This window comes from Gadus chalcogrammus, chromosome 1 (assembly GCF_026213295.1).
Source record: "Gadus chalcogrammus isolate NIFS_2021 chromosome 1, NIFS_Gcha_1.0, whole genome shotgun sequence".
In the NCBI taxonomy this organism is placed as follows: Eukaryota; Metazoa; Chordata; class Actinopteri; order Gadiformes; family Gadidae; genus Gadus; species Gadus chalcogrammus.
This window is the reverse complement of record NC_079412.1, coordinates 9,963,036-9,977,641: the sequence shown is the minus strand read 5'-3', so window position 1 is coordinate 9,977,641 and position 14,606 is coordinate 9,963,036. Positions and strand designations below refer to the sequence as shown.

The window sequence follows — 14,606 nt, the reverse complement described above, 5'->3', positions numbered from 1 at the left end:
AGAAAGGCCGAGGGCTCACATGGCAGGCGTCCAGCGGTCAGCGGCGAAACACGAGAAGCCGGCCGATTTCACCCTACTTTCCGGATCATTCCATCACACGGGGGTCGTAGTGGTGGTGGTGGTGGTGGTGGTGGTGGTGGTGGTGGGGCCTGTCTGTGTGTGTGTGTGTGTGTCTCTCTCTCGCTCAGCGAGAGAGACACACACACACACACACAGACAGTCTCCGTCGGCCCAGATTGGAGAGAGGTTAGGGGTGTCAGCGGGGACTAAGTACTGTCCGTTATCCACACTCTACTCCTCTACTTGGTCCACATGGACACGAGCGGTTGGAGGGCGGCTACAGACGCGTGTTGAATGCTATGTTCAACACTCGTGTACATTTAAACAGTTTCAAACAAAGTTGACGGCGAGAGCGAGCGGGGATCAGGGCGGCTTCTGAGGACTGGGGGTCCCAGGAGCGCTCTTGTTTGACTCACCCTGTCTCCCTTCCTTCTGTTCATACAGTGTCAACCTCAGTTTCTGCATCGCGGCGGATGGGAAGCACCTGCCAGAAACACTAGGTGAGACAATCCTCCCCACATCTGCTCCCTATAACACACAGAGAATCCATTCCTCGTGTCACACAATAATGTAGAGATGTTAGGTCTTGTTTGGCTAAGTGCCGTCAGTGTAAGGTTAAGAGAATGTATAGTAGCGAGCCTTGAGGGCTGTGCTCTGTGGTCTATTCATAACCCTTAGTATCCCGTATTGTTCATTCATAATCCCCCTTGGCTCCCCCGGTCACTCACCCCTTAATGACCCTGTGCTCCGGTGAACAAGAATACTCTGTCGTCCCCGCATTACGTAGCGGCCACATTGACCTCATTGTGCGTGAGCCTGAGTGGTTCTGATGAATCTTTTTAAAAACCTGTCATTAGGTGACGATAGGACATTCATCATGCTGTGTGTGTGTGTGTGTGTGTGTGTGTGTGTTGCAGACTTCCAGGTGGAGTTGCAGCTGGACAGCCAGAAGCACCAGCAGAAGGGCGGGGTGCGGCGGGCTCTGTTCCTGGACTCCCACCAGGCCTCGCTGCTGAGGAGCTTGAGGATGAGGCGCGGAGAGCGCTCCTGCCACGACGCCAAGATCTACCTGCGGGTGCGTCGCATGAACGTCACGTCCTCGACGGAAAATATCCGCCCTTTTTTTTTTCTTCCTCAAAGCTTGACCGCAGTGCCTAATGTGTCTGGTGCTGTTGTGTCCGGTGCAGGACGAGAAGGAGTTCAGAGACAAGCTGTCCTCCATCTACGTGGCGATGAACTTCAGCCTGGACCCCGACGCCGCGGCCGACGCCCACGGCCTACGACCCGTCCTCAACTACCAGGCGGCCAGCCTCATCGTGCGGAAGGTACGCAGCCCTACCACACCTTCTTCTTTAAGCCATCCCCAGGGCTAGAACGCCAACGGCGGTGGGCGTTATATGAGTGTGCTGCTGCAGCTGTCCAGCTTTGGCCACGTGGCGCTGTAAAGCGTGTAGCAATCTCCCCTTGCAGGCCTCATCGTAGTATGTGTTCCCTTACCGTACATGTGCACAGGCTCAACAGTTAAGGAACACTCCACTGCCCAGACCCGGCCTTCACGTACGCTCAGACAGTCCCCCTCCCCACTCTTGCTGAGGGACTGGGGCCACACTTCTTTATTGCCCCCCCCCCGCCCATCTTAAACGGCCCCACTGGGAAGCAGCCTAAAGTCTGGAGGGCCTGGAAATCACGTTGAAACTAAAGTGTTCGTTGCTAGTGAACATTATGTTTCACTCCCCCTAGCACTCCTTCCCTTCTGGCTATGTAATGGTGCATTGGTGGAGTCCTTCAGATATTTGTGTGTGTATATATATAATAAATATCTCTAATATGTCTGGGTTGGGTCGGCACTGCTGAGGCTGTTTACCCATCTGGCTGAGACTTGATCTGGCCCCTGCCAGAACCCTCCCCCCCCGAGGTGGGCGGGCGGGGTTGCTCTCAGCTGTGGAGTTCAGCGCTCACGATGTGCGAGCCCCAGCAGTTCACGCCATCTTTGGGAAAGGCATCGAGCACAGTGCTCACCCCAGTTCCCTCTCTTTCCGTGTCTGTGTCTCGCCCCCTGTTGGATCAGGACTGACGCCTGTCGCCGGCCGTGCTCCGTCAGATCAGCCTCCTTCAGATGTGGTGTTTTGCTGCAGTAGTGCAGCTGTGCAACCAACGCCTCAATCTGAACCCTTAACCAACCGAACCCTTAACCAACCGAACCCTTAACCAACCGAACCCCACACACTAGTTCTCCTGAGTTCCAAAATGGCTTGGGCAGTGGGAACCCCGGTGTATGTACAAGGGTAAAGGGGGTTGTAGTGCTGGCAACATGCAGTAGGTCTTGAGGCTGGCCTTAGAGCTGCTGTGTGTGTGTGTGTGTGTGTGTGTGTGTGTGTGTGTGTGTGTGTGTGTGTGTGTGTGTGTGTGTGTGCGTGCTGCGCCAAAGCCCTGGCCTCGATCAGAAGCACCATGCCCCCCCCCCCTCCCTCAAGGCTTTGGAAGCGTGCTGCAGACCTCCTAGCGCAAATGTTTTTCCCAGTCGGCCAACTTTCCCCCTCACACCCCTGAAGGGTTCGAGGCAGTACGAAGGAGAAGCGGTGGGGCGTGTGTGTGATGCGGCGCAGCCTCGCCTCTCCTCTCCCTCCGCAGGCTAATGCGCGCCACATGTGCCCCCCCCCCCCCCCCCCCCCCACTCCATCCCCTCTGCGTGATGACGGACCTATTAAGTGCCCCGCCTGGGTCCCTCTGTCGACGTCGCCCAGCTGATGAACAAAGACACACATTTAGGCAGAGAGGCTGGAGTGCTTCCAGCTGTGGTCGCGGGGTTCGGGCCGCGGAGGAAGAGGCCGGCGGCCACGGGTTGCTCTTGAATGCCCCCCCTTGTTGCAGCGCCGGGTACACCCGAAGCACACATGCGTGCAGCTTCTTGATTGCACGATCATAAAATAAACAGAACACGGTGTGTCCTGCATCTCCGCCCCCTTCCCCCCCCCCCCGCCCCCACCACCACCCTGCATCACAAGCTGTCCGTCATTTCTCTCAGCCGCTGTTGATGTCATTCAAGGCCGCTGAACCTCGTCCGCTGAGCCCCAGAAAGTGATAGAGAGAGAGATGGAGAGAGAGAGAGAGAGAGAGAGAGAGAGAGTGCGCACGGGGCAGAGTTAGCTTGGTGGTTACCATGGTGTCCATAATTAGAGCCCGCCTTGATGTCGTAATGACAGGGGAGGCGCCCGGCCCTCTCTAATCCTCCTCCATCTTTCTATTTATTATCACCGGCTCGTCACCGGCAGCATGGGGACACAGTGCTGCCATCCCAGCAGGGAGCAATTTGATCCCCAAGATCCCCCGAGTTTCGGCGGGTGCTCCGCCATACGTTCCGCGCGTGCGTGCGTGTGTGTGTGAGTGCGTGTGTGTGTGTGTGTGTGTGTCTAGCAGAGCCTCTTCTTCATGTCACCATCATTCAACTTGTTAGCTGGGCTATGTTTAAATGAACCCCATCTCCGGCCCCCCCCCTGACCCCCACCTGCAACACCCCAGCCCCGCCCCCATGGTACCCCCCCAACCCCCCCTATATTCTGAATCAGCGCTCCGGAGCACGTGCGCTGTGACCCTGGGGCTGTGGTCGGCGGGGTGGCGCGGAGAGCCGCTGCGGTCCGCCACGCTGCTGTGATGTGGGGGCGGCGGCTCTCTGGGCCCCAGGCCCCGCCCCCCTGTGGTCGCCCCCACACACACCCAGCGTCTCTGGCACGGCCGCTCACCATCTCCTTCTCTCTCTCTCTCTCTCTCTCTCTCTCTCTCTCTCTCTCTCTCTCTCTCTCTCTCTCTCTCTCTCTCTCTCTCTCTCTCTCTCTCAGTGCACGTGTCGCGTGCAGATGTTTGTGTTTGTGAGTTAGGGAAGCATCCCGGGGGAGACACTCGGGCCCCCGCTCGTTTCCTTCCTGAGGAGTTCACGGCGTCTCTCACCGTGGAGACACCTGGACGCATAACGAAGGCTGCAGTCCTGTGATTGTGCGTCAGCGACCGGTCTATTTGTGTTGTGGAATGTATTTAGTCATTCTGCCACATGTCTCATCCTGCTCCAGCCAACTCTGCTAGACTGGCTGATGATAAATATCCTAATAGTACATCGGTGAATGTGTACTACATGTTCAGTGTTTAGATTTAGGGGCCTCCAGCGTAACAGACTGGGTGGAAATGGAATATAATATTCAGAAATAGTATTTTCAATCAGTGTATTATTGCAATTGTAAAATGGCTTTGGAATGGGTTTTTAATTACCATCATAATCGCTATATCCCTTTTAAGCTAGGATCTACAGTTTTACAGACTAATTAACTTAATACAATAAGTTAATACAATTATTTAATCCATCAAGGAACCTCATCGCTTTCCACTTGACTACCTCGTCCCGTAGATGATGACATCGTTTTGGAGGTACAGGCCACCGTGGCTTCTCGTGCGTCGTTGGAAAGGGAGTGAGTGGGGTATTCAGTCAGCAACCTCACCACTAGATGCCACTGAATCCTCCACACAGCACGTCTAACAGGGAGTCTGCACAGATAAAAGCTACCTACTATAGAGCACCTCTCTGGCCAAAACAGCAATACAGACGTGCCAAAGTGAAGCACCACAACAAGAACCAGGACTACTTTCATATAACCGCCAGCACCTGAATCGCTCCCATGTCGCTCCTCGGAGCCCCCAGTAAAGCGGCCCGTTAAAAGCATTCTGTTTCTCCTCGTGCTCCTTCCAGGCTCAGATTCTGCTGGACTGCGGAGAAGACAACATCTGTGTTCCCGACCTGAAGTTAGCAGTCCAAGGGTGAGCCCCATTAATTTCCTCCTATAATACCATGAATCCGGTGGCATAAGGATCTGAGGAAGTACAGGAGATTCCTGTAGACTATAACACTGAACTCTTCGCCTCCCTTTCTCTTTCCACCATTATGGAACTTGTTGTGGTTGAGAAGTAGAGGCCAGACCTTAATTATTTTCCTTGCATGTTTACTTTTGTGTATCAAGACCGACTGTTAATAGCCACAATGCGCCATTGGCATAACGGGGGAATGCTCGGCTCTGTGTAAACAGGAAGTAGCTTTGATCTACAGGTGCTTTGATTGGCTGATAGAGCATTTGGGAGGGAGGGGGTGCTCCTTGTGGAAAGTATGAGCCTTTTATGCCAACGGCTTTCAGACTCCTTCTGCCTTTCTGAGGCTACTTATGGGATCACGTTGACACACTTTTTGGTCGCAAAAAATGCAATGCAATGTTTTGTTAGCATTTTTCCCAAAAATAACACTGCCCCTGAATACTTCCCCCCCTCCTCTGTCATTAAGATGTCTCCTGTCTCTATTTAACTACCCTCTGTGCCTTCATTTAAATAAACGAAACAAAGCCATGTTTATCCATCACTTATACAATAACCTGCAAGTGGCTGTTAGCGGGCTGCAGCATCATACCAGCCTACACAGCACAAGGCCTCCTTAGAACGTGACAGACTTCTGATGCAGTCAGAATACGGCTCCATTCCCCTGTCTGCTATCACTTATTCCATTAAGGTTTAGGGGGAAGCTGTAGCTCAAGGTGGGCAATGGAATTTCGTTCTGGAATTTCAGTAAAAAACACATTTATCACCCCTCCTTTAGTTTATCTTCCACCCTGATAAAGCCAGCCCCAGAACGCCGGTATGCTTTCATGGTTTTTCCGTGTTTTTTTTTTTTTTTCCTTTATTTCCTCTCCGTACCGTTGGTTTCGGGTGTGTTAGACGGGTGACGCCAGGCTGAAGGGCTGAGCAGGCAGAGGGGAGGCCGTCTGAAGTCAGCCCCACTATCTCTCCTCACTTCATTCTCCTTTTGTAAAGGCAGGCTTTAATGAGAAGCATCTGTGTGAGCCTTTCTTATGGAGGCTCCTCATTGTTCTGGGGAGGAGTTTAGTGAGCTGGAGAAAGGGAGGGACGGGGGAGAGAAAGTAAGGGGGGGGGGGCGGTGTTTTACAACGCTGCTCCGTACTGTACTACGTGTAGAACTTTATTGCTACACCGGAAACGCTGTCAGTGGAGTCCAGGAAGGAGGAGCCTCTCCAGGCTGACTAATGCCTTCTGGGCCGGCGCCCAGTGCAGACAGATGTGTAGCACACACGTCGCTCCTCAGAGATGTGTTTGGTGTTATTCATGACACTATATCAGCACTTTATTGGCCAGGGGATTGGCCAATGACGGCAAATGAAGCATCTCGCTGAATCACTCTGTCATGCCTCACCAATGGAAACTTTCCCTTTGAGATGTTCGATTTTTCAGTTGAATTCTAACCAAAGCAACTCCTAACCGTGTGTGTGTGTGTGTGTGTGTGTGTGTGTGTGTGTGTGTGTGTGTGTGTGTGTGTGTGTGTGTGTGTGTGTGTGCCCCTTCCTGATCCCCAGGGACAGGAAGGAAGTCTACCTCGGCGATGACAACTCGCTGACCTTGATGTTCAACGCCCGCAATGAGGGCGAGGGGGGGGCGTACGAGGCGGAGCTCTACGTGGTGCTGCCCCCCGAGGCCGACTACAGCGGCATAGCCCGCAACAACGAGGTGAGCCAGGCCGCGCACACACACACACACACACACACACACACACACACACACACACACACACACACACACACACACACACACACACACACACACACACACACACACACACACACACACACACACCAGGACACACACACCAAGAGAAAATAATCGAATGAAGACTGGATATCAACTTGAAGCTGAAGTCGTATTATTTAAACAGTTGAGACACATTCTTGACTCCGCTGTGAATCCCATTTAGCACAGGATGCAGTTCAGGGGTTTTCTCTTCTTCTTCCTCTTCCCCGCCTCCTCTCGGTGCACTCACACCGTCCTGTGGGGCGGAGGGGGTCGGCGGCGACCGGCGTCCGTTCTGTGAAGCGTGACCAGCCCTCTGTTTTGCTCTCCCTTCCCCAGAGCCTGGCCCAGCTGACCTGCAGCTACGATACGGAGAACCAGACGCGCTACCTCAGCTGTGACCTGGGCAACCCCATGAAGTCCGGCACCAGCGTAAGAACCCTCCGGCAACGCTTCCACCATCTGTCCTCCTGTGTGTGTGTGTGTGTGCGCTCCCCCCCTTGTTTTTTATCATTTGTTTTGTTACTGTCCGAGGGGTGTGATTCTTTGGGAGTCGTAGGTACCTCATCACTTCACCGGGGTTAATATAATGTGATGTAATGTGATACGCTCGGCCTCTTGAGATGTTTGTGTGTGCGGCGAATTAAAAGAAACCAGAGTGTTTTTTCAGGCCTGTGCTTCACAACCTCAGCTTCCTGCAGTGCAGAGGGAGGGAGGATTGTGTGTCGTCTTGTAGAGGGGGCGGGGCTTGTAGTTTGGTAGAGAATAAAGCACACACAGACACACACAGGAGGACAGGAAAGTGGTTATCTTGTGTAGGACAGCGTGGTCACAGGAAGTTTCCGAAAGGCGGTCAGGAAGTGCCCCTCCCCGCTGGTCCGCTGGTCGGGGTCCCCTGCTGGGGAGAGCTCCCCTCCACACAGGCTGTCCCTGCCTGATGGGTCCAGGGAGAGGCAGGCAGGTAGAGGGAGGGGCGGGACACAGGACGGGGCAGACGGCCTTTCAGAGGGAAGCGGTTGGTCCGAGTTTTTAACTGGCTGCTGTCAGCTGCCCGATTGGCTTTCAGTGGAAACAGTGGTAGCTGTTATGTATCTGATTTGGTGACCTTGGAAGGAAGGGCATTGATAGCCAATCAGAGGCCTGTGTTTGGAATGCTGTTAACAATCAGTGGTAAGCAGCCGGTCTGTTGTTAATCAAACATACACAGGTAGAAGCAGGAAGACGTGCGCTTTTTAACAGCGAAAGTTGGAGGACTTTTTAATGAATGTTAAACATAGGGTTTTAATGGGCTTATTTTAAAACCACTTTTCTCCCCATGCTTTCACCCTTCACACGCACGCACGCACCTACGCACGCACGCACGCACACACACACACACACACACACACATACACACACACACATACGCACACACACACACACACACACACATGCACGCACGCACGTGCGCACGCACACACACACACAAACACACACATAGCAGCCAACAACTTTGCACACAGGACTTCTGATAAAAATTAGTCAGCGTGTTTTATGTGCGTGGGTTGGATAGGAAAACAAAATGCATATGAAAGTAGATGGAATGGAGGTAATGGTGATGCCTGGGAGCCTCTCTCAGCCCGGTCTGGGAGCAGCCCGGTGTCTCACAGAGGAACCGAGGGGGCGGGTTCACAGAGCGAATGACCCTGGTGGTCCTGCCAACTAAGCAGGACAGGGGAGGGCCAGGCAGGGAGGGAGAGGAGAGGAATAGAGGCATGGCCTTCTGAGAATGCTTTCTGTCTGGAAGGCATGCACATCAGATGGCAGCGTTCACGTGAACCTCGGCTCACATCCTCTGTTCTTTGCCCCCGATCTGCTTTCCTTTAGTTGTTCTTTATCTCAGTGATGGACACATGGTTCATCTGTGGATCCCAGCACGAGATGGATGGCTCCATGTTTTGAACCCTGGTGTGTTGTGTCTCTGCAGCTTTGGGCCGGCCTGCGGTTCACCGTGCCACGACTAAAGGACCAAAACAACACGGTGCAGTTCGACTTCCAGATCCGCAGGTAAAGCCTCCGTCCAACACCCCTGCCTGCCGGGCTCCAGATTGTTCCTTTGTCCGGCTAGCTTCCATGACATCATGGGCTCCGGCCCCGTGTGGACGGAGGCGTTGTTAACCTGTGATGGATCGTTTCCCCTCTCCCGTTCCACAGTAAAAACGAGAACAACTCCCACAGCGAGGTTGTTCCCTACAAGCTGGAGGTGGTGGTGCAGGCCAAAGTCATTTTACAAGGGTGAGTTTAAACACACACGCACGCATGCACACACACATATACAACACACACACACACAACACACAACACACAACACACACACACAACACACACAGTCTCCCTATCATGTGAACTTTTGGAACCTCAAGGCCGTCACCCTTACATGGTCACTAACCCTCTCCCCCCTCCCCTTTCCTTTGAAGCGTGTCCCGGCCAGATAAAGTCTTCTTCCCTCCCGCCAACTGGAAGAGCACCAAGAACCCTGTGGCCGAGGAGGACGTGGGGCCAGCCGTGGAGCACGTCTATGAGGTAACGGGGCTTCTCCTGGCAGACGGTCGGACCGCTGCCGTCCACACTGACCGCAGATCGGCAGTGTGCCGGGGGGGGGGGGCTCCACCGTAGCTACCATGCTGATAGAGCTCATATCGAGGCACGCTGCCTTTTGGAAAAGGAACTCAACGGGCAACTAGCCTTCAAAGTAGGAGGAACAGTAGAAGCAGTAGCAACATAATAACAGCTCATCGTCTCAAACCGTGAATCCAAGCGAGCAACCAGCTCATGGAGGTTTTTTCCCGGCCGATCCTGAGCTCCGATTTCCTCCACTCCCGCATTAACCGCCTCCTCCGTCCCTTCCCCCTCCCAGCTGGTGAACAACGGGCCCAGCCGCATCAGCAGCACCCTGCTCCAGCTGCGGTGCCCGCTGCGCGTCCAGGGCTACCAGCTCCTCTACCCCCTGGAGTTCTCCACCGAGGGCCCGCTCAACTGCACCACCAACCACACCATGAACTCCCTGGGCCTCAAGGTAAACACGCTCACCACACGCGCGCACGCTCCGCTCGCGGCCTCGCGCCCCGGCTGCAGGGAGCGAGGGAGGGAGGGGGGGGGGGGGGGGGAGAGACGGCAGCCCCCTTGCTCCTCGGCGCCTGGGCACGGGGACTGCTGTGACGGGGGGGGGGGACACGGTGGTGTTCAGTCTCGGCTATCCCCCCACAGGAACAAAGTTTGAAGTTAGACGACAACAATCATGTCATCCTATAGGAACCTCATGAAGGCGAAACTGAAAAAGATCGAGAGAAAACGTTGATGATGATAAGGAGGCGGGCCCCATAAGGGTTTAATACATGAGCCCAACAGATAGGGCTCATCCTCCCCTGGTTGGCCTCACCCACCACACAGCCTCCTCCCCTCCTGCTCCACCCAGCGCTGCCCTTTGATGCCTTCAGATCGTCCCCAGGGCACAGCACTCTTACACCAACCACCGCAGCACAGCACTCACTCATCCCCACCGTCAGCCGACCCCCCCCCCCCCCCCCCCCCCACACACACCCATCGCCACCCCCCCCCCCCCCCCCCCCCCACACCCATCATCACCCCCCAACAGACCAGGATGTAGCCCTGAGGCCTGTCGTTTGTTTCTTTGGGTGTGTTGGTGTTTATAGTTTTATTTGAAAGTTTGTGTGTGTGTGTGTGTGTGTGTGTGTGTGTGTGTGTGTGTGTGTGTGTTGACTGTGGTTCTCTTATTTATTCTGTGCTCCTCCCACCGTGTGATAGGCGCATCGGCCTGGCCAATGAGAAACTTCCACAGGATGAATGATTAAAAACAAGGCCCTGGGGTCTCGTTAACGTCGGGCCCCACAAACACACAGAGAGGCCAGTGTGGTCCTTCCTCCCCGGGGGGCCGTTGTCTGCAGTGATGTAACCCTGTGTGTGTGTGTGTGTGTGTGTGTGTGTGTGTGTGTGTGTGTGTGTGTGTGTGTGTGTGTGTGTGTGTGTGTGTGTGTGTGTGTGTGTGTGTGTGTGTGTGTGTGTGTCTTGTCCCTCTCCAGCTGCAGCAGACCTCCACAGAGCCTCCATCCCTGCTGGCGCTGCAGGCCCATGAACACCACGTGGAGAGGAGAGAGGTGCACAGAGAGTCCCTCTCTCAGCTGACCAACCTGGTGAGACCCCCCCCCCCCCCCGGCACTCACAATCCAATTACGGAGACCAGAGGATCCATTAGGTGGTTTATGTTTTCCCACCGAAGGCGCTGCCCTCTCTTGCTCAGGTCACGCGTCCCAACAAACACACGGTCCATGGTGAGTCATTAAGGGCTGAACTGGGAACAGGCTAACGTGCCCCTCCCTTTACCAGAGAGTGGTGTTCGGTATATAGGTGGAGGCTGCTGTTATTGTTTGACATGGAGAGCAGACAAGGATAATAAATACTAGAGCGCGTTTGCAGGGGGGCCTTCAGATTCTCCTGAACCCTTGTCTTTTTCACAAGGCTCCCAGGATTGGTATATTAGGTTATGATGTCGTTATAGAAGGGGGGGGGGGGGGGGGGGGGTTGAGGGGGGTCAGAGGGCACGGGGTGGTGTCCGCTGTGGTGATTAACTTTAAAGGCATTTTTGAGCGGTTGGGCTGGTAGGTGGAGGGGGGGGCATGGGGGAGGAGGGTGCAGGGTGAGGTCACCGGGGGAACTGCTTACCTCACAGAACAGCCTTTAATTTTCCACTCTGAAGGCTGTCAGGCTCAGCGCCCCGGCACACTGTCTCTATTGATGGACCGAGCAGCAGGTCGCACTCTCTGTCTCTCGCTCTCGCTCTCTCTGGCTTTGTCTATGTCTCTCTCTCTCTCTCCGTCGTCTCTGTCTCTGTCTCTCTCACTCTGTCTCTGTCGGTCTCATGCTTTCTTTCTGTGTGTGTGTGTCTCTCTCTCGCACGCTCTCTCGCACAATCGGTCTGTCACATGCTTTCTTTCTGTGTGTGTGTCTCTCTCGCTCTCTCTCACTCTCTCTCTCTCTCTCTCTCGCTTTCCCTACCTGTGTCAGTAAAAGAGCTCTTTGTGTGTCTACTTGTCGGTGCTAAACCTCCGATCTGTTATCAAATCAGTCTGATGACACGTCTTTATGAAGGTCTCTATTGTCTGGACTTAATGGGTGCGGTGCTTAAGAGTCTGAAGCCGGCGAGACGGAGATAACACGTTTACGGTCTCGATGAAAGGCCAGCTCGGCTGTGTTGGGGTTCCAGTGTAGGGACCACAACTCTGCAGACAAGCTCATCTCTCATTCGGCAAAAGCTAGGCACAAAGGGGAAGCATGCACTTTATTTTAAGATTGTAAACGTTTGGTCAGGTTAGTGTAGTTTAATGCTCTGGGGTTCATTTGTGGTGACATTTTTTATTGTGTGTTTGGGACAACAAGGTGAAAAACGATAGTCCTGTTCCGTGCCCGCTCTTCTCATGAACCCATTGCTTGTGATTCTCACATGTAAACAAATATTCCACCACACATTATCCCACCAGGGTGGTTCGTATAGTTGGGGTGTGCGGCTTCCACGCCGCACTTAAGGTCTTGTGCTCGTGGGCATCTTGTGGTTTGGGGGGGGGGGAGTATGAGGTCTTTCGGTCCGTCTGTCCGTCTGCCTGTCTGTCTGTGTGGGCCCTGTATAAATCGGTTAATACGGGCCCTCCGGGAGCCACCCAGATCCTCTCCCCTCCTCAGCGCTGGTCCTGCTCGGTGTCTAAGTGATATTAATAATAAGAATAACATTCCACTTAAGCCTTTACTAAAGTCTCTCCCACAGGAAACGCTGTGAGACCGGGCCAGGCCAGCAGGGGGTGGTCCTACCCCTGTAGCAGAGCTGCCCTCCTTTAAAAATATAAGAGCACACACAGCTTGAGGAGCTTTTATTCGTACGTTTACGATGTCTTAAAGTGAAACGTGTGTAGATGGTTTATTCTCCTGTGTTCGGAGAGGGAGCTGTGAGCAGTGTCGACGTGGTGACTGCTGCTGCTGCAGCCCTCCACTGTCTCATGACATTCCCCCAGTGTTTTAATTGGAAGCAGGCCTGGTCTGAGGATCATAACATTAGCCTCTTTGTTATGTTCATTTGGCCTTGGCAGCATCGTGAACATTGCTGCCGGTGGGTGGGTTAGTGGGTTTTATTCTGTCAGAAAATGACAAATGAAAAGAACGTGTCCGATGACGTCTGCTTGGCGCTTGGTGTCATTAGAGGTCAAAGTGTTTTGTACTCGATTGCTCCTTCTTGAGTTTATTAACAATGCTCTGATTTGCATAGCCGAGAAGCTGAGCTGGCTTTCGCACTCACGCTTACATTCATACAAAAAACCTATAATTACTCACGTATACAAACAGCGGTCTCTCATTCAATATTCAAATGAAATCTCAATAAGTCTCTCTCTCTCTCTCTCTCTCTCTCTCTCTCTCTCTCTCTCTCTCTGTCTCTGTCTCTGTCTCTGTCTCTCTCCCTCTCTAGTCGTGCTCCAACACTGAGTGCTGGACGCTGCAGTGCAACGTGGGTCTGCTGGAGAAGGGGACGAGTGCCATCCTCAAAGTGCGCTCGCGCCTCTTGGCTGAGACCTTCCTGGAGGTACGTAGAGCAGCCGCTGGCTGCACTTCAAGTGTGCTCTTTCACCAACGCTCCGAGACAGAGCCCAGGGAGACGCTCAACCTCTTCTAAATCCTGTGTTTCCTCGGTAGAGAGAGAGAGAGAGAGAGAGAGAGAGAGAGAGAGAGAGAGAGAGAGAGAGAGAGAGAGAGAGAGAGAGAGAGAGAGAGAGAGAGAGAGAGAGAGAGAGAGAGAGAGAGAGAGAGAGAGAGAGAGAGAGAGAGAGAGAGAGAGAGAGAGAGAGAGAGAGAGAGAGAGAGAGAGAGAGAGAGAGAGAGAGAGAGAGAGAGAGAGAGAGAGAGAGAGAGACTTAAATGTCCTACTGGCAGAAGGAGCCTCTGTTCTGGTCTATAATGCATCATTGTGCGTTGGCCTTCGTGTTTTGTGAAGCCCTGGGCCTGCCAATACACACAGCCTCCACTATTTGGCTAAATAAGCTACAGAGTAGCAGGGCACTAAACATGCACTGCTATTTTCAGTCTTTTATAATTGTCATCTGTGGCCTCTGCTTTAGCGCTTTGGATTTTTCAGTTAAGTTAAACTCATTGGACTTGTTTTTTTTAAAGGGAGTTGCTACAACAATTATGAGATAATGTGTATAATGTCATTCATTGGCTGGTGGTCACCACATCTCATAGCGTTTTAATGGCCCGGTTCCCGTACGTAAGGGTTTATCGCCACCTTTTGTATATCACCTGAACTGCAACGACACCAACGGGACAAACAACGTGTTCCTTTGGTTGGAAATGCCTCCCAGGACCAAAGTCTTTGATTCCTATGTTCATGTGTTTGGTGATGTGCCTCTTTTCAGAAGCAAAACAAGAATTTTGTGCTGGAGTGTCTTGCCAAGTACATTGTGAGAAAGATGCCCTACGCCATCCTACCCAAGCACCTCCCTACTGAACACAAAAAGGTGCCTCGACTCACACTGATTGATTTGAATGTCCTCATCATCCTCAGTTCATGAATATGATCGTATGAGGTAATGGAATATACTGTGCCCTTCACTGTTTTTCAAGCGTTGCCCTTGGTTGTGTCTGTTTAGGTGGTGACCTCTGTGATGTGGAACAAGCCAGACGGTAAATACTTGGTTCCTCTGTGGATCATCATCCTGGCCATCCTGGCCGGCTTGCTACTTCTAGCTCTGCTCATCTACGTCATGTACAAGGTGAGTGCTGCTGCTGACGGGGGGACCGTAGTTCTTACAAACCTGAGACCCCCTCAGCCAACCGTGTCCATCTGAACATAACGAGGAACATAATGATTTATTCTTTTTTAGGTTTGTTATATTTATCCC

The 14,606-nt window shown here is 53.1% G+C and overlaps 1 protein-coding gene across 1 annotated transcript in view; it reads left to right on the top strand.

Moving 5' to 3' along the window:
• itga5 (integrin, alpha 5 (fibronectin receptor, alpha polypeptide)) overlaps window positions 1–14,606 on the top strand; it is a 35,978-nt gene that overhangs the window by 21,148 nt on the left and 224 nt on the right. Inside the window, exons 16-29 of the mRNA XM_056587924.1 lie at window positions 505–560; window positions 978–1,135; window positions 1,248–1,385; window positions 4,796–4,863; window positions 6,459–6,609; window positions 7,009–7,101; window positions 8,636–8,715; window positions 8,863–8,943; window positions 9,126–9,231; window positions 9,566–9,724; window positions 10,749–10,859; window positions 13,178–13,291; window positions 14,121–14,222; window positions 14,355–14,477. Coding sequence (XP_056443899.1) covers window positions 505–560; window positions 978–1,135; window positions 1,248–1,385; window positions 4,796–4,863; window positions 6,459–6,609; window positions 7,009–7,101; window positions 8,636–8,715; window positions 8,863–8,943; window positions 9,126–9,231; window positions 9,566–9,724; window positions 10,749–10,859; window positions 13,178–13,291; window positions 14,121–14,222; window positions 14,355–14,477 — 1,540 coding nt within the window. The remainder of the gene's footprint in view (window positions 1–504; window positions 561–977; window positions 1,136–1,247; window positions 1,386–4,795; window positions 4,864–6,458; window positions 6,610–7,008; window positions 7,102–8,635; window positions 8,716–8,862; window positions 8,944–9,125; window positions 9,232–9,565; window positions 9,725–10,748; window positions 10,860–13,177; window positions 13,292–14,120; window positions 14,223–14,354; window positions 14,478–14,606) is intronic.